General features: G+C 39.2%; 2 protein-coding genes across 2 annotated transcripts in view; one reads left to right on the plus strand and one right to left on the minus strand.

The window, feature by feature from the left end:
- The window catches only part of NBN (nibrin), a 54,716-nt gene extending 51,878 nt beyond the window's left edge, over nucleotides 1-2,838 (minus strand). Inside the window, exon 1 of the mRNA XM_077167163.1 lies at nucleotides 2,726-2,838. The gene's annotated coding sequence lies outside the window, so the exon portion shown is untranslated. The remainder of the gene's footprint in view (nucleotides 1-2,725) is intronic.
- The window catches only part of DECR1 (2,4-dienoyl-CoA reductase 1), a 57,079-nt gene continuing 32,150 nt past the window's right edge, over nucleotides 2,604-27,532 (plus strand). The window contains exons 1-5 of the mRNA XM_077167167.1: nucleotides 2,604-2,853; nucleotides 24,515-24,717; nucleotides 25,899-25,956; nucleotides 26,068-26,154; nucleotides 27,096-27,243. Of these exons, the coding sequence (XP_077023282.1) occupies nucleotides 2,785-2,853; nucleotides 24,515-24,717; nucleotides 25,899-25,956; nucleotides 26,068-26,154; nucleotides 27,096-27,243 (565 nt within the window). The 5' untranslated portion in view covers nucleotides 2,604-2,784. The remainder of the gene's footprint in view (nucleotides 2,854-24,514; nucleotides 24,718-25,898; nucleotides 25,957-26,067; nucleotides 26,155-27,095; nucleotides 27,244-27,532) is intronic.

Genomic DNA, 27,532 nt, shown 5'->3' on the forward strand with positions numbered 1-27,532 from the left:
AGGAGATTAAGACTACCTGGGTGGGGCCTCACTTAATCAAGTCATTACTCTTAAAGAGGGTCTGAGCTTTCCCTGAGTGAGTGATTCTTCTTGCTAGCTTGATGAAGTAGTAGCCATGTTGAGGAAACTGTGAGAAGCCTCTAGGAGCTGAGGAGAGCCAGCAGAAAACCATACGTTCAGTCATACAGCAGCAAGGACATGAATTCTGCCAACAACTTCAATGAGTTTGGAAGTAGATTCTTCCCCAGTTGAGTCTCCACATAAAAACACAGCCCAACCAATACCTTGACTGCACTCTTGTGAACCCAAGGAGAAGACCTCACAAAGCCACGGGTCTCTTGACCCATTGAAACTGTGAGATAATAAATGTGTTTTTTCAAGACACTAATGTAACCACTCTGAAGAATCAGAAAGGAGGCACACTCAAAATTTGGTTTAGATATCAAAACTGATGATGCCAAACATAAACCAAGAGGGTATGAAAAGGTTTATATTGAGGCATTATAAGGAGAGCCGGGCAGGCCTCCCAAGCTGGTGTGAGAATGGTTTGAGAAAGCAAAGAAAAAAAGAGTGCTTGGTATTTTATATTGTGGATAAGGGTGTGGCTGGGATGTGAGTTCCCATGTATGAGAAGCAATACCCAAGAAGTGAGTACCCAGGCTTATTATTTTACCTAGATGGAGGAAACAAGAGAAAGAGAGAGGGATGATATCTTTTAAAGATGCCAGCAAATGTAAACAAAGTGGACTCAGATTCTTTATTACAGCTAAGTTGGTGATGATTTGTTATGCACAAATAGACAATAAATACTGTGGTAAAGAGGGCATTCTGCTGCAAGCAAACTCCAGTTCCACAACTTATCAGTTGAGGCAAATATCTCAACTACTCTTTGCCATGCCTCAGTTTTCGAGTCTGGGAGATAGGGAAAATAGTATTACTTACTTTACAGGGTTACTGTGAAAATTAAATGAGTGGACCTGACAATGTAGGGACCCACTGATATCTCTTAGGCCTTATCACTTCACTATATACCTGCAACTGTCAGTGTCTGCATCTCTTTTCTTAAGGCCTTTCTCTGAAACTCGGAGGCCAAGCCTACAGTCCAGAAGTGCTGGACAATCAACCCCCTACCCTGTGCTCCCTCAACCACTGACATGAGAATTGGTATCAAAATATTCTGGCCCCCTCACTCCTCAGGTGGAAATATCTCTGAGGCAGGTGTTCATCATTTTCTCCCAGGAATTGCCCTGTGGTATTAAGTTCTAGTTGCCCATAGTGTTAGCTGTTTGATAATTTACCCTGTTTTAGTTGCCTTTCCTTCCCAACTGGTGTTTCCCAAAGTTCCCAAATGAATCACTTGCCCTGGATCCTTGTTCCAGGGTCTGCTTCAGAGTAACCCAAACAAAGGCAGTGAATTAATACTCTAAGTGAACCATCAAAACCCTATAGCCAAAGACCACCGGGACACATTTGTAGTTAACCAGTTTGGATTATTACTCTTTTCAGCAAGGGAGGACACACACCATGGGAAATCATGGGGTGTGTGAATAAGAGGGTGTTAGAAAAAGCCTATTATAGAATATGATTTTTTGGAGGGTCTAAGGAAGTGGAGGCTCACTCTAGTTTGGATATTATCAGAAAGCAGGGACAATTCTATGATTGGGCTTCTCAGTACATCTTAATTAGAGGGAGGGTAGACTAGAAGGAGATTAAAGCTGTAACTGGTAAAGAAATAGCCCCCCATTTTGACTGTAAGAAGGGGTATATGGTGTTTTGTGGATAGTACAGTGAATTTGTTTCGGTCTGTGCTATGGAGTGAACTTGCTTTTCTTTTATCATGATCTCAGAGTTCCTTGTCTAAGATTGGTATTCTATGAGATGGTATATGTCTGATAGGAAAATAGCATAGTCTAGCTGTGAGTGCCAAGCCAGATTCTGAATTTCAGGGGCTGCTCTGTTTTTTTTTTTTTTTTGGCTTTCTTTTTTCAGCACTTAAAAAGTGCCAGGTACACACAAAGTCTCAGTGTCACCTATCAGCACTGAGCTTGGGACTTTACATATCTCTTCTTTTAATCTTCACAATCATCCTGTGGTAGGTATGAATATTCACGTTTTACAGGTGAGGCAAGAAATGTCATCTAGGCTTATGCAACCTATTAACAAGTATATTGTAAGGTGGAGAATGCTATATATACCTGGGGTCTGCATTTGCTCTTAACGTGTATATCGACCGCTCTGAGAGAGTCAGCTGCATCTCGGCGATAGGGGGCGGTGTGCCCAGCGAAAAGTCCACGTCGCCCGTAAGCTACAACTTTTATTTGGTAACAACCTCTTCGCATTAAGAGTGGCGCCGCGTTTTAGATCCCAGATATTATTCTGATAATTTGTCGTTTGGCGTCACACTGACCACGAACTTAAATAGGTACTTAGGGACGAAACATAAATGACTGAAAGAAGATATTAGCACTCGGTGGGCAATGTGTATGTGTCGCATGTTTCCGCAATCTGCAAACTCCTTTATGGCGCTGTGCTTCGCCTCCCACACGAGGACACTGAAACCACCATTCCCCGCCCTACAAAAAACTCCGGGACGAGGGAAGGAGGGAGGAGGTTGCGGAGGACCGAGCTCTCAGACTTGAGACGCGGGACCGCGGGATCGCGGGCGGCGCCAGCAGGCCCGGCCCAGCCGCCCTCCCTCTCTCCGCCCCCGCCCACCTCCCCCGACCTTTATTTGTGCGCGCCTCCGCCTCTGCGTCCGGCCTCCTGTGGTTTAGGTCGCGCAGTATGGCGTTGCTGGGCCGGGTTTTCTCTGCCTGGGGTCCCCGGCTGTCCCACGGCCTCCGTCCTCGGCGGGTAAGGCGAATGCCTGGCTTACTCCTCGCGAGCGCCCTGCCTGTGTCCGCCACCGGGACGGCGGCCGGGGCGGGGGAGCGAGGACAGGGGTGCCCGGGACCCCGGGAGTGGGGAGCCGGTGTCTCAGGGCGGTGGAGAGCGAGGAAGTTTCGAGGGCCAGGGTTTGGGAGCAAGAGAGGCACCTCTTAATGTGGTTTGCCCCCTTCCTGGCACATGGGGCTTGGGTTTGAATTCCTGAGAGAAGAATATACTTCACGTCTGTGAAGTGGGGGGTTGTTCCAGGGAACATCATGTTTTTATGGGCAAATACAAATTGTTACAATTAATACCCCTAATTTGAATATTTTTGTTGCCAAGAACAAAGAGAAATGTTTTTATTTTTCATAAAAGCTGTTTGTGATGTGCTGTGTTAGATTGGGCTGTTACCTAGTAGGATTGAGTTAAATTCAACAAACATTTATTGAGAACTGGCCTTGTGCCTGGCCCTGTACCATGCCCCGAGGATACAAAGGTTTTAAAAATATCTCTCCTGCTCTCAAATTGCTCTTGGTTCTACTGATGGAAACATTTCAGTTATCAGGAAATGCTAACTGCTTATTAAGTGTTGTTCGGACATTTTTAAAGAGTCATAGTTGAAAAGACAAACTTCTTATGTTCAATGAGTTCATAGTCTCATGCATGTTTTTCGAGTATGGATCTTGAAATCAATTTTAAGACCCAAGAGTGGATTTTGGAATCAATTTAGTGGAGCAAAATAGCATTTAAGAAGTAAGTTGAAATAGAATAGGAAATACCAGAATTCATCTTATGTAGTAAAGTTAAGATTACTTTATAAAACTTTCATTTTCTTTCTTTCTTCCTTTCTCTTTCTCTCTCTCCCCCCCTTCTTTTTTTGAGATGATAATTTACCATTCTTCCTTTTGTAGATTCTTTGTTTCACCTCTGTGATTCTGAACATTGGTACTCTCCTTTCCCTTTTTCTTTTTCCCATTTAACTCATTTAATAATCTTTATTGAACACCAACTATAAACAAGCATTTTACAAAGTAAGAGGCATAAAAATGAAAATAAAATTCATGACCTCAAGTGTCTATAAAAGAAGACGTAGAATTTGAGCCATCATATTATGTATACTTCTGTCTATTAATTGAATATTTCCTATTACTCTAGCCCTTATTCTTATTCTTCTAATTAGATTCAGTTTTGTATAAACTTCTAGAATCATTTCTCTCTCAGTCTGTTTGAGGTCAACCTCCACACTCTGATATTGCCCTATCCATAACACAGCTGCTTTACTTATGCCATGTAATGTCTGGGTCACTTGCCCATTTCCCTCAGAGCCTGTGGGCTCCTGGAACATGTATATACATCTCTGAGTTATTAAGTTGAAAACAGACTCTGAAAACCAAGGTTCAGTATAAGTTTAAGGAGCTAAGTGACAATAGTGGGAACAGAACTAAAGGAAAGTTACCGCTCAAAGAAGAGTGGCAGGGAAACAGTTTATATAGCTAATACTGGACAAAGGTAATGAATTCTCTGCCTGATATGCTAGATATGACCAATTCATGAGACACCAGGGTTTCAAAGAGAGTTTGAAAGCACTTTTTTTTGTTGTTGTTGTTGCTAGCTATGAAGGAGAGCATATGGCCTATAGGCCTTAAAGTCTGTCTCTCCAAGACTGGGGATTCAAGGTCTTCATAGATTCTAAAAAGGGGAGATGAAGTCATTGCAATTTCAACAGCAAGTGTAAACAGAAAGAAAGGGAGAAAGAGTTGTCATTTTAATAGCAAGTATAAACAGAAAAGGAGACAATTATTTCAATAGCAAATGTATGCAGAAATTATTTATAAATATAAAGGAGTGAAACTAGAGTAGAACCAGTTTATAACTGATTCAAGTTCCTCCATTAGCATTAAGCCATTTGCCCTTACAAATTTCGAAAGTAAAAATGGACAAAGGCATGCGATTAGGGCTTTTACAGTCGTTCTCAGGGATCAAGGGAGCTGTATCATTGTTCAGAGATTTTGAGTTTTTCTCTATCTACTCTAATATACCAGAAAGGAAAAAAAGGAATATTTATATAGTAATTTAGTTAGTCATATTCATTCATTAAATCTTAACTCCTGTTATATAGCTCCTCAGAACAAAGAAAGGGTATGGAGACAACAGAGAGGGGAAGGCAAGGAGCATGGGGGCTGTGTGAGCTATCTGGGGCAGGACGTCCTTGGTCATGGGCCATAGATTTGCAAGGACTGTTTGCCAAGGTGTTTATTTAGGAATGGACTTCTTTAGTGGGGATAAGCAGACTTTCTGGTGTCAGTATGACTTGGTTATTATAGTTCCTCTTTTCCCATGGAGGTAGGGGTCTTAATTAGCACCACAAAGGATTGTTGGTATGTCAGTGTGCCTCAGTTGCTTCTTGTTTCTTCTTTATATTTTCATTGCAAAAATGAAGATTCAAAGATGAGTGGTAGTGAACTTAAAAGGGTTTCAGAGCTCTGGTGATTGGAACTGGAATCTTCTTCTGATGAGGTTTTGGGGGAATGTCGTCTACCAAGAGCCATAAACAGCCTGCACGTTTGGAGAGAAGTGTTTCCTGGCTGACTTACCAAAACATGTTGCTGGATTCCGCTTCCTAGGTTCTTAGCCATGCCATGAGAAAGAATCCAAGGGGACAGCACAACATAGAGCAGGCAGGCAAAACAGAGCATTTATTAAGAATACATGTGAGAAAATATACAAGCACTCTTCTAAGGAAAAAGGGGTGAGAGGTGAGAGAACTTTGGTTTTTATTGAGAGTAACAACTTTACCATTTTTATAAAAATGATGCCTGGCCATCATTCTTTCAGGCAATACAGTTAAATAAAAACACAAAGTAACACATGACCCCAAATCAGTTACCCAGAAATAACAAGGGATAACATTTGATGAACATCGTTTCTGGTATCTGTTTTTGCTGGTGAGAGAATAGATGGATAGATATACTTTTTTCTTGGATGTGCTACATTTATTTTTCCTTAGAACTTTGTTCACAGTGTATCATTGTTTTCTGATACTGAATATTGTTGTGGAGAAATATAAAGCCAGCTGGAATTTTTTTCCTTATTTGCATTTTGGATTTCCTGTGTTTATTTTTTCCTATACATTTGGAAAGCCTAAGAACTCTTCTTTTAACTAAGTTAAAATTCTGGAGTATAGGCTTAGTGGAAGTAAGGGTTTATCTTTGTCTCATTGCCTGCTGTATCTGCAGGCCTAGAACAGTGCCTGGTAGAGAGTAAGGAGGCAGGTGATGAAAGACAAGTTAGTGAGCACCTGGCTGGGTCAGGTGAAGGAGATAGAGCTCTGTCCCGGAGGCATGAGAGTGGGGGGAGAGTGGAGGTGGAGAGAAGTGTCAAACCATGCATAATCCTCTCTCAAATGAGGGTAATGACATCCTTAACCTTGAGTGGCAGTGGATTTGGAGAGATTTGAAGTAGGGTGGTGTTTAGGAGGTAAATTGATAGGTCTTAGTGATTGGTTGGGAATGGGGTGGGAGTGGGGGAGTGAGAGAGGAAGTTCAGGCAATGTGGAGGAGATGATAAAGTGCCATAAAATTTATGAACCGAGGGCAGGTGGGGAGTGATATGATCAGGTGAGGCCATAAGTCAAATAGGGAGACCATAAGTCAAGGCAAAATGATGAGGGTCTGAACTGAGTGTTGGAACTCTTTAGGACTGAAATGATTGGGCTTGGTAGTGCAGATGTGTGGTGGGCAGTGAAGCCCAAATTCCCCCCTTTGGCATCTGAGCTAATGGCAATGCCACTCTGAAGGCATTTATGAGGGGGAGCTGGAAGGGAGGTGAGGGGTAAATGATGACAGTCTTGAACGTGTTAAGGAGCTTGGGGAATTCCTAAACTAATGTTTAAATAATTTAAATTACAGAGGTGAAGGAGAGGATGTTAGTTTTACTTGGGAGTGTGAGGATGGGCATCTGGGTTCTCAGAGCTGGATTTGAATAATGAATCTTGGATGATGGTAGGGTCAATTTTATAATGATAGGGAGGTAGAAACAGTTTGTAATTGAGGAACTCTAGTACTTTGTTTTCCTGAGTGTAAGTTTCAAGGGAGGAAAGCAGAGGGAGATAAGACTAGAGAGAAAGGCAAGAGCAAGGTCATGGAGCCCTGTTGTGATGTGAGAAGCTAAGGAATCTAGACTTTAGGCAGTCACCAGAGAGCCACTGAAGGATTTTTAGAAGCAAAGTTTAGAGTACTCTGGAGAGCAGTATCACCAACAGGTTGGGTAAGGAGAGACTGGAGGCCGGAGACAAGTTAAGAGATGATACAGGGTGGCCCATCAGAATTTGTGAATGATTAGACATGGGGCTTTAAAGAAAAGCAGTGGGTGGACAGGAAAGAGAAGGGAGGTCAAGTGCATGGGACCTGATATGGATTGGATATATCAGGTAGAGAAAAAGAGGACAGGAGGGAGCCACTAGGGGGCCGCGACAGCCCTAGAGCTCATACACACAAATAAAGAAATATCAGATCTATACTCTTTCCCCAAACTGTTAAGGTCACTTTGAAATATTCTAAAAATCCCCAATCCAGAAGTAACATTATTCCCCAAAGTTCATTATAACTACATCAAAAGTGGAGGGGAGTTCCAAAGGCTCAGATTAGACAGGGTTTCCTGTGGCTCAGATTAGAAGGTATACCATCGATATTTGGCAACCCTTAGTTTTTAAAGCAGATTTCAGCAGAAAATGATCAGTAATCTCAGCTTTTCTTTGCTCTGCTCTTCCTAAGGTTATAGTTCACCTTGAGATCAGAAATGCCTGAAATATAAGTAAGTTGAGAATAAAGGGACAAATATATTTTGTTCCTTTCCAGTATGGGGAAACCCCACACTTCACTGCATCACAAAAGCAGTGATAGAATGCAAGCTTTCATAATTTTTGAAATGATGAAATTACGTTGACATTCTTCACCATTAGCCCTGATTTATTCTGTTTCAAAACAGCATCTTCAGCTGCAGATTTCTTCACCTGACTAGTCCCCCAGGCATTCCAGGTGCAGCATTTCTAATCCAAAATTTATTGTTTAATCCTCCAGTTTGGATCTTTTCATGTTGACCTAGTCATTTCATTATGGCATCACTCCACATGCAGCAATTTAAACTGGAAAACTTGGTCATCTTCAGCTCTCCCTCTCTCACTAACTGCTTCCAGTTGGTTGGCTTCTGAGTTCAGGCCAGTGTACCTGTTAAATGTGGGTGGGTGTGGTCTTCTCTTTATTTCTGCTGCCATTAAGTATCTCTCATCTAGACTAATGCCTCCTGGCTTCCATTTCCTCCTCCTAGCTCATGATTACATCATAATCTTTCTAAAACACAAAAGCAATGTGAAAGTAAGAGGGATGTTGAGGTGTAAAAAGCTGTCTCAATTTGATGGCCTTGATCTTTTCAGTAAAGTGGGAGACCTATTTATCTGCTTTTATGAAAACAAGGTTTGCTGTGGTTGGGCTTGAGCAACAAGCAATAATTGGATCCAGCAATATTAGGCACAGTGGAGTGATTCATTACATCCTGGTTTTTTGGGACCATCTCACCTGCAAATAATTTTATGTGTTAACTCCCTACCGCAGAATAGTGTCCTGTTCTAAGCCACCATTATCTCTTGTATGGCCTGCTACAAAAGCATCATAACCAGTCCCTCAACTTCCAGCCTGGCCCCCTACACTCCCTTCTCAACATAGTAGCCAAAATGATCTTGCCCAAACTTAAGGCAGATCCTGTCAATCCTCTGCTTAAAACATATTTGCTTGCCACCCACTGGGAGTAAAAGCCCAAGTCTACATAGATGCAGCCCCCATGATCCAGCTGGCTTCACTTTGTTGATTTCACTTTCTGCCACCTTTCTCTCCCTCATTTTAGTTTCAGCCACATGGCCTCCGGGCTAGTCCTCAGACACAGCAGACATTCTCCCTTTCCAGGGCCTAGCTCTTACTCTTCTCTCTGACTGGAACACCATATGACTCATCCCCTCACCTTCAAGTCTCTGCTGAAGTGTCACCTAATGAGGCCTTCACTAAGCACCCTGTTTACAATTGCTTCCCCCCTCGGTGCATATCAATTTTGAGTATACCGTATTTTTCACTTGATTTTTTTAATCCTCCCTTCTCCTGAAGATACTCTTTCTGAGGGTGGAATATTGTGTCTGTTTGTTTTACTGCTATAGAGCCATTCTAGGTGCCTGAGGCATAGTGGATGCTCAGTAAGAACTTGCTAGAAAATAAACAAATGAATTTCCTCTATACCTAATTATAACATGCTTTCTCATAGAAGTAGATTTCCAAATGACAATAAACCCCTTGTGAGAGCAGGGGTTCTAGTTTTGGTTCAGAACAGGCATGTTAGTTTGGGTTAGTGGGATTGGAAATGAACTAGATGACTCAAAGGAGAGGCAAGCAGGAGTGAAGGACTGAGTTAAAAATTTCACATTGCCTGTGAATTTATCTCCCTGATCTCACTTCCCTGTATTGTGTAGTGTTGGTGAAGCATCTGTTTGGTGTACATCTGTGGTAGTTAGATTCAGTTGTCACCTTGGCCAAGTGAAGGTACCTAGTTGTGTTGCAGTGAACATGAGCCAATGGTACGTGAACCTTATCTGTTGCTCATTACATCTGCAGTTGGCTAGGAGGCGTGCCTGCCATAATGAATGATGTTTGATTTAACTGGCTGGTGCTTAAATGAGAGAGCTCAACGTAGCACAGCCCAAGCAGCTCAGCATACCTCATCTCAGCACTCGCAGCTCAGCCCAGGCCTTTGGTGATGCAGAAAGAAATCACCGAGGGGAAAGTTGTTGGAAACCAGAGGCCTGGAGAGAAGGCCAGCAGAGATCGCCCTGTGCTTTCCCATGTAAGAAAGAACCTCATTTGAAAGTTAGCTGCCTTTCCTCTGAAGAACTAATGAAATAAATCCCCATTTATTAAAAGCCAATCCATCTCTGGTGTGTTGCATTCCAGCAGCTAGCAAACTAGAGCAGATTTTGGTACCGGAGAATGGGGTGCTGCTGTGGTTTAAAAATACCAGATATGTTGAAACAGTTTTTTGGATGGCTAAGGGGAAGGTTTTTGAGGAACTATGAAGAGAATGGTGGAGAAGTCCTGGAGTGCTTGAAGAGACTGTTGGTGTAAACAGAACCATTGCCAATCTGGACAAAGGGGGACACAAAGGAACAAATTGGAGTTTGCAGAGTGAGAACCATGGAAGCTCGGGTTTGAAGCCAAGAAACCTCAGCCAGGAGAATGGACCCACCCATATACATGGAGAGAGCAAGTTTGCCCTGAGGGCAGAGGATGAGCCTGCCATCTCATTGCAGTTGAAGAGTTATGCCGCCTCAGGCCTTGGAGAAGATGTAGCATGTTCCTTGAGGACTGGGGAGAGTCTGACTGCCACCATATGGAGGGGTTGAGTGTGTGCCCTGGAAATGGCAGAGAGCCCAGGTGTGGCCCCAATACCTAGAGAGAGTGGAGCCGAGAAAAAAGGTGGTCTTCTCAATATTCCCCAAGGTTGATTTGGAAAGAGGTGGGCCATTGCATAGGCCCTTGGAAAGGGTGGGACTGCCACTTTCTAAAGCCGAAGGATAAATGACTTTCAGACTTTGAAATCCAATGGAGTTTGCCCTGCAGGTTTTCAGAACTGTTTGGGACTTGCGACTCTTGTGTTCTTTCCAGTTTCTCCCTGTGGAAATGAAAAGCTGTATCCTGTGAATATCCTCCTTTGCATATTGGCACCAGATAACTTGTTTTGAGATTCATAGGTCCACAGCCAGAAGATAATTTTTTGCACCTTAATATTGTTTAAGGTGATGCGTGTAGTTGTCAAGTTGACAAGGGGTGGACATGTGGTAGTTAGATTCGGTTGTCAGCTTGGCCAGGTGAAGGTACCTATTTGTGTGTTGCTGTGGACATGAGCCAATGATATGTCAACCTCATGTGTTGCTCATTACATCTGCAGTTGGCTAGGAGGTGTGCCTTCTGCAGTGAATGATGTTTGATTTAGCTGGCTGGTGCTTAAATGAGAGAGTGCAATGTAGTACAGCCCAAGCAGCTCAGCATACCTCACCTCAGCACTTGCAGCTCAGCCCAGGCCTTTGGTGATGCAGAAAGAAATCACCCTGGGGAAAGTTGTTGGAACCCAGAGGCCTGGAAAGAAGGCCAGCAGAGATCACTCTGTGCCTTCCCACATAAGAAAGAACCTCATTTGAAAGTTAGCTGCCTTTCCTCTGAAGAACTAACGAAATAAATCCCCTTTTATTAAAAGCCAATCCGTCTCTAGTGTGTTGCATTCTGGCAGCTAGCAAACTATAACAACATCTGATTGCCAGTAGATAAGAACTGTAAAAAGAATAGGAAGTACACCGTGTAGCAGAGAGCAACTACTTTTTGAAGGACTTGCGTTCACTGCTATAAGCTGTTTCATTACTTAGAAATGTAATTTTGTTCTTGCGAATGGCAACTGCGTAATTCAGCCTATCCACTGGAGCCTGGAGTCCAGCAAGGGGCTTTCTTTTATATTTGCTCAACCTTTTCTTCAAGTTGCTGTGGCAACGAGTTCTGTGCTATGCGGAAGCTTGGCATATCAGCAGCCTCTGTAAAGTGTCCTGTTTTAAGTAAAGAAATGGGTAGAGCTGCTCAAGCAAACTACATAGACACAGGGTATGAGCTTACCACTGCCAGTGAAGCCATGCCTGGGGGTAGAGTTTGGGCACTTGAGTTCTTTCAAAGTTTGCTGGGTTACTGTTGGCATTTGGAGTGGGTCTGTTCACTATGTGGAACTGTCCTTTTCTGGACAGAAGCATCAGTTGCTTGTCCTGCCTAGTTGCTCCAAGTATTTCCAGTTAAGAACCACTTAAGTGGCAGTGGTCTGGACATTGAAAGTAATGCATGTGGGTCGCATATTCATGGCTTCTAGCAGCTGGACAAAAGTCAGGAGGTAGTTATTGAAGACTTCTTAACTATTTGTAGTGACTGTGTATTCCAAATGTATTTGGAAATACAAAGATGTGCAGTTTACAAAGCCATCCTTTGAAAAATACAATTGCTGAGGGTTTACTGAGCTGACATTTCTATATCCCAGTTAAGACCCACTCAGCAAAGGAGTTTTGTGAATTACAGTCAAAGTAAATTTGATCTAAGAAAATTTCATTTGACTTAAACCAGCAGGGGCTTAGAAACTACCAGATACAAATAGATATGATAATATTTCTTTGTCCTTAAGCACTTAAGCTTACACTTAAGTGTTAAATACGTAAAATTCATACTTTAAATATCCTGACACATATACCTGTGAATGAGGCCTAGACTTACCACGAAACTGATTCTTTGCCATTTTTCTTCTTGTTATAATCTTTTCTTTGTGCCCTTCCTATAATGCACTTATATATATGATTCAGTTTTTTGTTACTATTTTTAATGAAAAAATAATCTATGAACCTGTTCAACATTCAAGCAGTACAAAAGAATATACAGTGACAATGGAATACGTCCTTTTTTCATTCCATGACCCCTCCCTGGAGGTTACTACTATTATCAGTTTCTTGTGGATGCTTATAACAAGTTTTGTACATATATCAACATATTGTAGGAAGATATCCTCATTAAAAGAAAACAAAAATGGAAGCATATCCTATGTATTTCTCTACCTTAGGTTTTTCACCTATACAACATTGTTGGCCATCAATAAAATTTTTTTCTGTGGCAGAATAAACAAAATATCTTTTTTTTTTTTTTTTAACATGGGCAGGCACCGGGAATTGAACCCAGGTCCTCTGGCATGGTAGGCAAGCATTCTTGCCTGCTGAGCCACCGTGGCCCGCCCTAAATAAAATATCTTTAACAATGTTTGTGTTAAGCATATAGTATCCAGCTCATCTTTAAGTATTTCCACAGTATATTATCATATAGATGTATGATCATGTGTGTCCCTCCTGTAAGAACACTTATTGTTTCTATTCTTTTTCTATTATATAAATGGTTATAATGCATGTCTTTAGCTATGTGTCTTTTGTATTTCCTGTAAGAATTTTAGGATCAGCTTGTCGGTTTATGCAGAAAGCCAACTGAGATTTTGCAACTTTTTTTTTGCATATACAGGCACCGGGAATCAAACCCAGGTCTCCAGCATGGCAGGCGAGAACTCTGCCACTGCACCACCGTTGCCCACCCTTAATTTTTTTTTTTTTCTGAATGGGCAGGCACTGGGAATCGAACCCAAGTCTCCAGCATGGCAGGCAAGAACCCTGCCACTGAGCCAGTGTGGCCCACCCATCCAACTGAGATTTTAATAAGGATTGTTTCCAAATCTGTAGATCAACTTGGAAAGTATTATCATGTTAACATAAGTCCTCCAACTTGTGAACACAAGGAGTTTTTCTATTTAGCTAGGTTTTCTTTAACTTCTTTCAGTGATTTTTTTTTTATTATTAATTAAAAAAAATTAACTAACACAACATTAGAAATCAATCCATTCTACATATGCAATCAGTAATTCTTAATATCATCACATAGGTGTATGGTCATCATTTCTCAGTACATATGCATCGATTTAGAGAAAGAAATAGCACGACAACAGAAAAAGAAATAAAGTGATAACACAGAGAAAACACAAATAAAAATAAAAAGTACAAAAATATATAAGAGAAAGAAAAAAAAACAAAAAAAAACTATAGATCAGATGCAGCTTCATTCAGCGTTCCAACATAATTACATTACAGTTAGGCAGTATTGTGCTGACCATTTTTTTTTTTTTTTTTTTTTTAGACATCATACCATTCTACATATGCAATCAGTAATTCTTAACATCATCACATAGATGCATGATCATCGTTTCTTAGTACATTTGCATCGGTTTAGAAGAACTAGCAGTATAACAGAAAAAAATATAGAATGTTAATATAGAGAAAAAAAATAAAAGTAATAATAATAAGAACAAAACAAACAAAACAAAACAAAACAAGAACCTATCGCTCGGATGCAGCTTCGTTCAGTATTTTAACATGATTACTTTACAATTAGGTATTATTGTGCTGTCCATTTTTGAGTTTTTGTATCTAGTCCTATTGCACAGTCTGTATCCCATCAGCTCCAATTACCCATTATCTTACCCTGTTTCTAACTCCTGCTGAACTCTGTTACCAATGACATATTCCAAGTTTATTCTCGAGTGTCGATTCACATCATTGGGACCATACAGTATTTGTCTTTTAGTTTTTGGCTAGACTCACTCAGCATAATGTTCTCTAGGTCTATCCATGTTATTACATGCTTCATAAGTTTATCCTGCCTTAAAGCTGCATAATATTCCATCGTATGTATATACCACAGTTTGTTTAGCCACTCGTCTGTTGATGGACATTTTGGCTGTTTCCATCTCTTTGCAATTGTAAATAACGCTGCTATAAACATTGGTGTGCAAATGTCTATTTGAGTTTTTGCCCTTAATTCCTTTGAGTAGATTCCCAGCAATGGTATTGCTGGGTCATATGGCAATTCTATATTCAGCTTTTTGAGGAACCGCCAAACTGTTTTCCACAGTGGTTGCACCATTTGGCATTCCCACCAACAGTGGATAAGTGTGCCTCTTTCACCGCATCCTCTCCAGCACTTGTCATTTTCTGTTTTGTTGATAATGGCCATTCTGGTGGGTGTGAGATGATATCTCATTGTGGTTTTGATTTGCATTTCTCTAATGGCCAGGGACATTGAGCATCTCTTCATGTGTCTTTTGGCCATTTGTATTTCCTCCTCTGAGAGGTGTCTATTCAAGTCTTTTTCCCATTTTGTAATTGGGTTGGCTATCTTTTTGTTGTTGAGTTGAACAATCTCATTATAAATTCTGGATACTAGACCTTTATCTGATATGTCGTTTCCAAATATTGATTCCCATTGTGTAGGCTGTCTTTCTACTTTCTTGATGAAGTTCTTTGATGCACAAAAGTGTTTAATTTTGAGGAGTTCCCATTTATTTATTTCCTTCTTCAGTGCTCTTGCTTTAGGTGTAAGGTCCATAAAACCTCCTCCAATTGTAAGATTCATAAGATATCTCCCGACATTTTCCTCTAACTGTTCTATGGTCTTAGACCTAATGTTTAGATCTTTGATCCATTTTGAGTTAACTTTTGTGTAGGGTGTGAGATATGGGTCTTCTTTCATTCTTTTGCATATGGATATCCAGTTCTCTAGGCACCATTTATTGAAGAGACTGTTCTGTCCCAGGTGAGTTGGCTTGACTGCCTTATCAAAGATCAAATGTCCATAGATGAGAGGGTCTATATCTGAGCACTCTATTCGATTCCATTGGTCGATATATCTATCTTTATGCCAGTACCATGCTGTTTTGACCACTGTGGCTTCATAATATGCCTTAAAGTCAGGCAGTGCAAGACCTCCAGCTTCGTTTTTTTTCCTCAAGATGTTTTTAGCAATTCGGGGCACCCTGCCCTTCCAGATAAATTTGCTTATTGGTTTTTCTATTTCTGAAAAATACGTTGTTGGGATTTTGATTGGTATTGCATTGAATCTGTAAATCAATTTAGGTAGGATTGACATCTTAACTATATTTAGTCTTCCAATCCATGAACACGGTATGCCCTTCCATCTGTTTAGGTCTTCTGTGATTTCTTTTAGCAGTTTTTTGTAGTTTTCTTTATATAGGTTTTTTGTCTCTTTAGTTAAATTTATTCCTAGGTATTTTATTCTTTTAGTTGCAATTGTAAATGGGATTCGTTTCTTGATTTCCCCCTCCGCTTGTTCATTGCTAGTGTATAGAAACACTACAGATTTTTGAATGTTGATCTTGTAACCTGCCACTTTGCTGTACTCATTTATTAGCTCTAGTAGTTTTGTTGTGGATTTTTCCGGGTTTTCGACGTATAGTATCATATCATCTGCAAACAGTGATAGTTTTACTTCTTCCTTTCCAATTTTGATGCCTTGTATTTCTTTTTCTTGTCTAATTGCTCTGGCTAGAACCTCCAACACAATGTTGAATAATAGTGGTGATAGTGGACATCCTTGTCTTGTTCCTGATCTTAGGGGGAACGTTTTCAATTTTTCCCCATTAAGGATGATATTAGCTGTGGGTTTTTCATATAGTCCCTCTATCATTTTAAGGAAGTTCCCTTGTATTCCTATCCTTTGAAGTGTTTTCAACAGGAAAGGATGTTGAATCTTGTCAGATGCCTTCTCTGCATCAATTGAGATGATCATGTGATTTTTCTGCTTTGATTTGTTGATACGGTGTATTACATTAATTGATTTTCTTATGTTGAACCATCCTTGCATACCTGGGATGAATCCTACTTGGTCATGATGAATAATTCTTTTAATGTGTTGTTGGATACGATTTGCTAGAATTTTATTGAGGATTTTTGCATCTATATTCATTAGAGAGATCGGCCTGTAGTTTTCTTTTCTTGTAATATCTTTGCCTGGTTTTGGTATGAGGGTAATGTTGGCGTCATAGAATGAATTAGGTAGTTTTCCCTCCACTTCGATTTTTTTGAAGAGTTTGAGGAGAGTTGGTACTAATTCTTTCTGGAATGTTTGATAGAATTCACATGTGAAGCCGTCTGGTCCTGGACTTTTCTTTTTAGGAAGCTTTTGAATGACTGCTTCAATTTCTTTACTTGTGATTGGTTTGTTGAGGTCATCTATGTCTTCTTGAGTCAAAGTTGGTTGTTCATGTCTTTCCAGGAACCCGTCCATTTCCTCTAAATTGTTGTATTTATTAGCGTAAAGTTGTTCATAGTATCCTGTTATTACCTCCTTTATTTCTGTGAGGTCAGTAGTTATGTCTCCTCTTCCATTTCTGATCTTATTTATTTGCATCCTCTCTCTTCTTCTTTTTGTCAATCTTGCTAAGGGCCCATCAATCTTATTGATTTTCTCATAGAACCAACTTCTGGCCTTATTGATTTTCTCTATTGTTTTCATGTTTTCAATTTCATTTATTTGTGCTCTAATCTGTGTTATTTCTTTCCTTTTGCTTGCTTTGGGGTTAGCTTGCTGTTCTTTCTCCAGTTCTTCCAAATGGTTAGTTAATTCCTGAATTTTTGCCTTTTCTTCTTTTCTGATATAGGCATTTAGAGCAATAAATTTCCCTCTTAGCACTGCCTTTGCTGCGTCCCATAAGTTTTGATATGTTGTGTTTTCATTTTCATTCGCCTCGAGGTATTTGCTAATTTCTCTAGCAATTTCTTCTTTGACCCAGTCGTTGTTTAGGAGTGTGTTGTTGAGCCTCCACGTATTTGTGAATTTTCTGGCACTCTGGCTATTATTGATTTCCAACATCATTCCTTTATGGTCCGAGAAAGTGTTGTGTAAGATTTCAATCTTTTTAAATTTGTTAAGACTTGCTTTGTGACCCAGCATATGGTCTATCTTTGAGAATGATCCATGAGCACTTGAGAAAAAGGTGTATCCTGCTGTTGTGGGATGTAATGCCCTATAAATGTCTATTAAGTCTAGTTCATTTATAGTAATATTCAGATTCTCTATTTCTTCATTGATCCTCTGTCTAGATGTTCTGTCCATTGATGAGAGTGGGGAATTGAAGTCTCCAACTATTATGGTATATGAGTCTATTTCCCTTTTCAGTGTTTGCAGTATATTCCTCACGTATTTTGGGGCATTCTGATTCGGTGCGTAAATATTTATGATTGTTATGTCTTCTTGTTTAATGGTTCCTTTTATTAGTATATAGTGTCCTTCTTTGTCTCTTTTAACTGTTTTACATTTGAAGTCTAATTTGTTGGATATTAGTATAGCCACTCCTGCTCTTTTCTGGTTGTTATTTGCATGACATATCTTTTCCCAACCTTTCACTTTCAACCTATGTTTATCTTTGGGTCTAAGATGTGTTTCCTGTAGACAGCATATAGAAGGATCCTGTTTTTTAATCCATTCTGCCAATCTATGTCTTTTGATTGGGGAATTCAGTCCATTGACATTTAGTGTTATTACTGTTTGGATAATATTTTCCTCTAACATTTTGCCTTTTGTATTATATATATCATATCTGATTTTCCTTCTTTCTACACTCTTTTCCATATCTCTCTCTTCTGTCTTTTTGTATCTGACTCTAGTGCTCCCTTTAGTATTTCTTGCAGAGCTGGTCTCTTGGTCACAAATTCTTTCAGTGACTTTTTGTCTGAGAATGTTTTAATTTCTCCCTCATTTTTGAAGGATAATTTTGCTGGATATAGGAGTCTTGGTTGGCAGTTTTTCTCTTTTAGTATTTTAAATATATCATCCCACTGTCTTCTAGCTTCCATGGTTTCTGCTGAGAAATCTACACAAAGTCTTATTGGGTTTCCCTTGTATGTAATGGATTGTTTTTCTCTTGCTGCTTTCAAGATCCTCTCTTTCTCTTTGACCTCTGACATTCTAACTAGTAAGTGTCTTGGAGAACGCCTATTTGGGTCTAATCTCTTTGGGGTGCGCTGCACTTCTTGGATCTGTAATTTTAGGTCTTTCATAAGAGTTGGGAAATTTTCAGTGATAATTTCTTCCATTAGTTTTTCTCCTCCTTTTCCCTTCTCTTCTCCTTCTGGGACACCCACAACATGTATATTTGTGCGGTTCATATTGTCCTTGAGTTCCCTGATACCCTGTTCAAATTTTTCCATTCTTTTCCCTATAGTTTCTGTTTCTTTTTGGAATTCAGATGTTCCATCCTCCAATTCACTAATTCTATCTTCTGTCTCTTTAAATCTATCATTGTAGCTATCCATTATTTTTTCTATGTTTGCTACTTTATCCTTCACTTCCATAAGTTCTGCGATTTGTTTTTTCAGTTTTTCTATTTCTTCTTTATGTTCAGCCCATGTCCTCTTCATGTCCTCCCTCAATTTATTGATTTCATTTTTGAAGAGGTTTTCCATTTCTGTTCGTATATTCAGGATTAGTTGTCTCAGCTCTTGCGTCTCATTTGAGCTATTGGTTTGTTCCTTTGACTGAGCCATATTCTCAATCTTTTGAGCGTGGACAGTTATCTTCTGCTGCTGGCGTCTGGGCATTTATTCAGATTTCTCTTGGTGTTGGACCCAGCAAGGTTGTAATATTTTTCTGTGAAATCTCTGGGATCTGTTTTTCTTATCTTGCCCAGTGTGTGGCGCACGTGGCACACGTTTGTCTCAAGTGTTTGGAATGGGTCTCCCCCAGTCACCGATCTCCGTGGCCTGGGGATTTCGGATCCAATTCTCTCCGTTGGTTCAGGGGCCACGCGTGGTGGGGGCATCAGCTGCCGCGGCTTGAGGGGACCCTGTGGCTGGTTGTGGGCCGCAGCGGGCCTGGGGGATTCCCCACCGGACCAGGAAGCCTCCCGTGTGGGGGGGGGGGGCTACCGCTGCTTGGATAGCCCTCCTATCCGAGACTCGTATCCGCGGACTCGAAGCAGAGACTCGAAGCCGCCCGCAAAAGAGGGGTGCCGCCTGCCTCGGCTTGGGAAACTTGCTTCTCCAAAACTCTCAGCCGGCCAGGAAAGGAGGGAGGGAGTAGCTCGGACCACCGCAGCTGCCGCTGATCGGGAAATCACGCACCGCTCGGGGGTCTCACCGCAGCCGAGTCTCGCAGTCAGTCTAGCCAGCCCAGACTTTGGATAACCCTCTGATCTGAGATTCGTAGCCGCGGTCTCAAAGCTGAGACTCGAAGCTGCCCGCAGAAGAAGGGCGCCGCCTGCCTCGGCTTGGGAAACTTGCTTCTCCGATACTCTCAGCCGGCCCGGGAAGGGGGGAGGGATTAGCTCGGACCGCCACAGCTGCGGCTGCTCGGCAAATCACGCGCTGCTCGGGGGTCTCGCCACAGCCAAGAGTCGCAGTCAGACTTGCCAGCCCAGACTTTGTATAGCCCTCTGATCTGAGACTCGTAGCTGCGGACTCGAAGCTGAGACTCGAAGCCGCCCGCAAAAGTGTGGCGCCGGCCGCCTTGGCTGGGAAGCTTGTCTCTCCGCGTCCCTCAGCCAGCCCGGGAAGGAGGGAGGGATTAGCTCGGACCGCCGCAGCTGCGGCTGCTCGGGAAATCGCCCGCCGCTCGGGGATCTCACTCACCGCAGCCGAGTTTCGCAGTCAGACTAACCAGCCCAGACTGGGTTACGCTGTGTGTCCATTCCCTGCTGTAGCCCCGGGAGCTCTTCTGTACTGTTTCTGTTCACCTATTAGTTGATTTGGAGTCGGAGGAACTAAGACGCATGTACCTTACTAAGACGCCATCTTCGAGTCCCTCCTCAGTGATGTTTTGTAGTTTTCAGAGTGTAAGTCTTGAGCTTCTTTTGTTAAATTTATTCATGAACATTTGGTTCTTTTTGGTGCTATTGTAGTATTGTAAATAGAATTGTGTTCTTAATTTCATTTCTATCATAATGAATATCCTTGAACATAGTCTCCACTCCCCTCCCCCTTCTCCAATGGGTGAGCATATCTGTTGGATGAATTACTAGCTGTGGAGTTGCTAGGTCAAAGCACATTTATATTTAACATTTTGATTAATGTTGCCATATTGTCCTCCAAAGATGTTGTCTCAATTCACATAAAAAGATTATAAGAGTGACTTTAATAAGCTATTTCCTGTAATATGTTTTACAAAAGTTTTGAACTTCATCAATATGGTAAGAGAAAAATGTTATTCATTTATACTTGTGGCTGCATTTTGTTTGTTTGAAAGTTATTTTTATTCCTATGTTGTGTGGATTACCTCTTTAAGAAAGCCTTTGTCTTGGCAAATGATTCAGTAATATCCATACATCAGCCAAGTATCAGTCTCTTTGGATTTTCTTTTCTTGTTTGTGAAATAACTTTTAATATGCCATGATTTAGGGTCACTTTTAAAAACAAGTAGCAAAGAGGGTGCAAGAGTAGTTCAGTGGTAAGATCTCGTCTGCCATGCAGGAGACCTGGGTCCGATTCCTGGCTCATGTACTTCCCCAAAAACAAACAAACCAAAACCAAACAAGCAAACAACAACAACAAATTCAACAAATGGTGCTGCATTAATGGGATACCGCATGGAAAAAGAATAAAATGTTACCACCACCATATAGCATACAAAAAAAAAAGAAGAAAAGTATCAAAGAGCTGGATTTGTATCATGTCTGCACAAGACTTTCCATGTCTGTCTCTATGCACTTTCTAATGGAATTGGAACCTGACTACCCAGTGTTATTGGTAGAGCCTTTAGCAAATTAAGATACATTTTTTCATTATTACTAGGTAATGACAAACTCATCAGCCTACTAACACAAATCCTCTGATACCTCATCTCAATGCAGAAGTTCTGGAGGTGAGTGGCAGCTGTAGGTAAAATTGCCATTAATGTAGATAGAGAAGGATTATTGTAGGTTATTTGCATAGCATGCCTTGTCAGAAGGGTTTGAAAAGAAAATTCTTTGTTAGCATGAAGCTAAAAGAAATATAATGACCAGAATGAACATAATTGATTTGCAAATTCATCTTCACCAATTATTTTATACACTTAAATTTTTTCAGTAACATTTTTTGTGTGATTGTAAAGACAAAATATGCTTATTTGACACATTTTGAAAATATTAAAACCTAGCAAACAAAATGAATAAATCATCATCCATAATCCTGCCACCTAGAGATGATAACTGTATGAGGTGATGGATGAACTCTGAAAGCTAGAACTTGGATTGTAGTCAAGTCTTTACAATTTATTGTCATTTGTCTTTGTGTAAGTTACTTAACCTTTCTATATTTCAGTTTCCTCACTCTAAGATGGAGTTAATAATGGAATTTACCTTATATACAAGGTTGTTGTGAAATAATGCTTTAAAAATGCTTAGTTGTCCTTGCCACATGGTAAATATTGCATATACAGATTACTGTTGTTATTTCCTTTTGATCTTTTTTTCTAAGCATACTTTATTGTTTATATAGTTAAATGTGTACTGTATATTCTCTAATTAAGAACATATCATTCTGGTTTATTCACTTGATATCATGTAAGCATTTTCTTGTACTCTTTTAGTTGATCAACAGCTTTATCCTAAATCATTGGCCATATTTCTAATTATTTCCTTGTGATGAATTTCTGGATATCCCTAATCAACTGATGGCAGCTCATTTAGCTTACAAGCATACCCTAGCAGGAAATGATGGATTCTAGGGCTTTAATCTTATTAGCATGCCCTTTTGGCAAATATCCCTTACCTTTCTGGTGTGATCAAGGCTCAGTAGGAACTCACTGAATAGAGACAGGAGGTGAGTTTCTTTGAACCTTTTTTTTTTTTTGGGCCAATGTAATTTTATTGAGATAATTCACATATATCATCATCCGAAGTATACAATCAGTGGTTCACAGTATCATGGTATAGTTGTGCATTAATCACCTCAATCAATATTTGAACATTTTCATTACTCCAAAAAAATACATATAAGAATAAAAATAATAATAAAAATGAAAAACAACACCCAAAACATCCCATGCCCCTTATCCATACCTCTGTTTATGTACTCTTTGTCTTCATTTCTCTGTAAACTGGATAAAGGGAGTGTCAGCCACAAGATTTTCACAGTGACACAGTCTCACTATAAAAGCTGTATAATTATGTAGTTGTCTTCAAGAATCAAGGCTACTGGAATACACTTCAGCAGTTAAAGTTATTTCCTTCTAGCTATTCTAACCCACTGAAAACTAAAAAGGAATATCTATATGATGCATAAGAATAACTTCCAGAATGACCTCTCAACGCTATTGAAATCACTCAGCTATTGAAACTTTATTTTGTTTCATTTCTCTCTTCCCCCTTTTAGTCAAGAACACTTTCTGAATCCCATGATGCCAGGTCCAGGTTATCCCTAGAAGTCATGTCCCATGTTAGCAGAGAGATTTATACCTCTGGGAGTCATGTCCCATGTAGGAGGAGGGCAGTGAGTTCACCTGCAAAGTTGGCTTCAAGAGAGAGGCCACATCTGAGCAACAAAAGAGGTTCTCTGCGGGTGACTGTTAGGCATGATCATAAGTAGGTTTAGCTTCTCTTTTGCAGGAATAAGTTTGGGCAAGCTGCAAGAGTGAGAACTCAGCCAATTAAATTGTTCATCCCCAGTGCTTGTGAGAATATCAGGGATTCCCCAGGTGGGGAAGTTTAATATTTCCATATTTTCCCACTGTCCCTCAAGGGGACTTTGAAAATACTTTTTTGAAAAAAATATTTTTATTGAGATATCTCTGTGGACCATACAGTCCATCCAAAGTATTTAATCAGTTGTTCACAATATCCTCACGTAGTTATGTATTCGTCACCATGATCATCTTCAGAAGATTTGCAAATACTTTTTATTCTCTGCCCAAATTACTCTGGGATGTATTGGGGCATCACACTTACCTGTACAAACCAAAAAGATTTCATTCCTTATCGAAGGATATAATTATGGTGTTTGAATAAACTGACCATACAAGATAAATTAGATAGTGTGCTACAGAAAATGTAAATTTTGCACCAGATAAGCGTGTTTGAATCTTGATTCTACAACTTGGACAATATCTTTTAACCTTTTTAGGCCCCTCCCATGTAGTGGGGTAATAATAGTAATGATACCTATTTTGTGAGGTTGTTATAAAGATCTGATGGTTTGATATCTAATCCTGGTACATGATAAGCCCTTAATGAATGTTAGTTTGTATTGTTTACTATTATGTTCAACACTTGAAGTTTGTTTTTATAATTAAATATGAGAGAATGGTAGTGATTTTCAAAAGTAATATGAGAGTATAAGCTATATACCATTGTGTAAGATAAGGTTATAGAGATTTTTTTTAGTTTAAAGTGGTTTGATTTTTATCCTATTTTAAATATACAGAAATATTTTATCTTTTATAAATTTATGATCCAAAAGAAAACATGAGAAAAGATATTTGACTTAATAAATCTTTATAAAAAAACAATATTTTTAACTTCAGTTAAAAAATTCAGTGATTCAAAAATGGGATGTTATTTTAATCCAAATTATTCTTGTGAAAAGACAAAACTGCTTTATGCTGCTTTTCTTTTAAGTTACATTTTAGGCAGAACCTGAAAATAATAATGTGAACATCTCTAAAAAAGATGTGTATCATGTGCTGTATACTGCTCTAGGCATTTTACTTATACTATCTCATTTATTCCTTAAAGCATCCTATAAGGGAGGTTTTACCATTGTCCCTGTTTCATAGTTGAAGAAACTGAGGTACAGGTAAAATAATTTACTGAAAGTTATGCAGATTCCATTCCAGGTAGTCTGACTTTGGAGCCCATGCACTTATTCTACTGTCTTTCTTAACATCATTCAGATAGAAAAGGAATAATAATTTTTGGTTAAATACAATACCACCATGTTTATATTGAGTTTGTATTGTGCTGATATTGAGTTTGTATTAGCCCATGAATTTAATTAGTATTCTATTCAAAAATAAGTTTTTAGGGTGCACGGGTGGTTTATGGTAGAATACTTGCCTTCCATGTGGGAGGTCCAGGTTTGATTCTGGACCATGCACCACACCCCCCCAAAAAAATAAAGAACTGCATACTAAAAGAATAAAATAAAGTTTTTAAAAATGCCATCTCCTTTGTGGGAATATGCATGAGTGTGTAAAACATTTCAATTAATTTCTGTTTTTCTCTTTAGTTTTTCAGTTATGGAACAAAAATATTATATCAAAACACTGAAGCTTTACCTTCTAAATTCTTCCCACCCATTCAAAAAGTGATGCTACCACCTAATAGTTTTCAAGGAAAAGTAGCATTCATTACTGGGGGAGGTACCGGCCTTGGTAAAGGAATGACGACTGTTCTGTCCAGCCTGGGTGCTCAGTGTGTGATAGCTAGCCGGTAAGTCAGTCTCAGCAAATGGCCTAATGAGAAGGAGTCCTTTGAAGATACAGTTCTGCCACAGTATTTAAAATGTTTGCTGGAGTTGTTTGATTAGCATATTCATCTTAGATAAAATACCCTTTATGTTATATAAATACATTTTGGAAAAAGTCCATTATAATTTGAGATATTATGAATGATGATCATGAAACTGTTGATGTATATATTTCCTAAATTCAGTATTAGAAGTTTTTTTTGAACAAGAGGATAAAGGAAGAGTGCTATATGAAGACAGCTTTAGTTTCTGTGAGAGTGATTATGATTATTACTTCAATAGATAATTAACCTTGTACTGGGATAATGGATATAATTTTTCCATTTTCTATAAATGGACAGATATTTTAAAACATCTATTGTGATAAGTGTAGAGTACATAAGACCATGTGGAAAAATTTTTTTCTTGTTAAGCATATCCTGGTCCCCTGTAACTATGTAAGTCTGAAACTTTAGAGACAGATCAAAAAGACCTACCCCTTCCTCCAGTTTTGAATGGTAATGAATTTTGGAGTATGCCAAGTAGGGTTAATTTGAATAGCAGTTGGTATGTCATTTACAAAGAGACCCAATTTTTTTTCAGATGGTTTCCTTTAATTCAAATTGGCTAGAACATTTTTGTTTTAATGTAATTTTAAAAAAAGAGCTTTTAAATACTGTTTTATTGTAATAGTACATGATTTGTACATGATTTGAACTCAGGGTTTATTTTTCTTAGCTCTTTCAAGGGTATGATACTGTATGTAGGTTGTTCAAACCCATGCAGTTGGTTTAAAACCCTATTAACATTGGACTGAGTGAGTTTTCTTTCTAAAGCTGGTTTGGGAAAAGAAATATACACAAATGACTGCTATTAAGGAAATATTTCCAAATCTATGCATAGATAATGCTCAACTAACTAGTTTGGAAGTGAAGGCTTTTATAAATTGATACCAGAGATGTAAAAATTGTTTGAATTTAACTGTTAGAAAATGAATTCATGCAAACTAATTTGTACATAACTATAGTTTTCATATATTCTAAAAAATGTTCATCTTTTTTTCTAAGCTACAGATGCTCTATGTTCTTCTATTTATGAAAGTAATAAACCATATAATATGAAGTCATTTAAAAACTTATTCAGATTACCATGTGTTTATTTCTAGGAAGATTGATGTTTTAAAAGCTACTGCAGAAGAAATTTCTTCTCAAACTGGAAATAAGGTACATTACAAACATTGAAATAATTGGAATTATGTTTAACTAATTTACTTATGTTTTTGGTTTGGAAAATCTAGAGAATGTAGGATTCTTTTTCTCCTTGTTATTTTGCAGGTTCATTCGATACAGTGTGATGTGAGGGATCCTGCTATGATTCGAGACACTGTGTCAGAACTGATCAAAGTCGCAGGACTTCCTGATGTAAGTGTAATGGTGATGAGGCCTAAGTACTAGGTGCTCAATATTGGTAATACCCAGCAAGATGCACTAAGGAAATAAAATATTGATGTGAGAAAGTGCTATCTTGAGTAGCCCCAAATTTTTGTATCTAGGCAAATAGTGCTTTCAGACAGCAACTCTCCTTGAAGCAGGTAGACTGCTATACCACATCCTTTCAGGAATATTTAAAAAATGCATTTGCAATCATATTGAACGAACTGGAATTCACTGTTCAATAGGATAAAGAAATAACAAGAGCAGTTATCCAAGGGCACAGTATCTAGGTTACATGATTCACACACTGCTTTTCTTCGTAACTTTTAATTATCTTTATCAATGAAGGAAAACAATACAAACAAGGAAAACTGCAGGGAAACTCCAGATTTCTCCATATAAGACCTGAGCTATGTGTGGGTATTTTGTTGTTGTTTGTTACACATACTGGAAAGAAACCATTTCCTTCTCTAGTCTCAAAGAGAGTACTTTTCTATATTAAAGATATATTCAGACAGACCAATAATATTGACCCTGCCCTAGAACTGGGCAGAATTTTTATTGATAATGAAGAAGTTCACCAAAATAATAGCAGAAATTTAAAGACATTTATTGAGATTCCTTGTAAATAAAGTGTAGTCACAAGGTATATTGTCTAATTTGTATTCATTTTCTTAATAATAGACTCTACTCTCATTTTAAGATGAGGATTAGAATTTGAAACTTGGTAAATAACACAGGAGGTTTTCACAGACAGACTCAAAAATGTAAAACTGAACCAACCTTCATGGTATTGTTCCACAGCAGACTGTGTACTTCAGCTTTATTGTATTATTTGGATTAATATGTTTCTGAAATAAAAGCCCTTGAGGAAAAAAATGTTCTTCCTCATATAAAAGTTTCTGTGACTTGCCTTATTCATTTATTAGATTGTGATAAACAATGCGGCAGGGAATTTTATTTCTCCTACTGAAAGACTGTCTCCTAATGCTTGGAAGACCATAATTGACATCGTTCTAAATGGCACTGCCTTTGTGACACTGGAAATTGGAAAGCAACTAATTAAAGCACAGAAAGGTATGTTTATTTATTCATCACACCTCTTTTGCAACCCTACCATGCACATGATCTGTGCTAAGCCCTAGGATACTTAGAATATTCAATGAGTCAGTTGTCTGCATTTGGGCACCATAATTTAGTGGAGAAAAAAAGATGCTTAAATAATTATCATACATTGTAATATGAGCTAAAACAAATTTATGTTTCAAATGCCATGGGAACCTGGAGACAAGAAGGGCTATTTCTGCCGAGGGTTGGTGAATAGGTTGAGGAACAAAATGCAATTTGAACTGAATTTTCAAAGATC

Source organism: Tamandua tetradactyla, chromosome 6 (assembly GCF_023851605.1).
Source record: "Tamandua tetradactyla isolate mTamTet1 chromosome 6, mTamTet1.pri, whole genome shotgun sequence".
NCBI classification, from domain to species: Eukaryota; Metazoa; Chordata; class Mammalia; order Pilosa; family Myrmecophagidae; genus Tamandua; species Tamandua tetradactyla.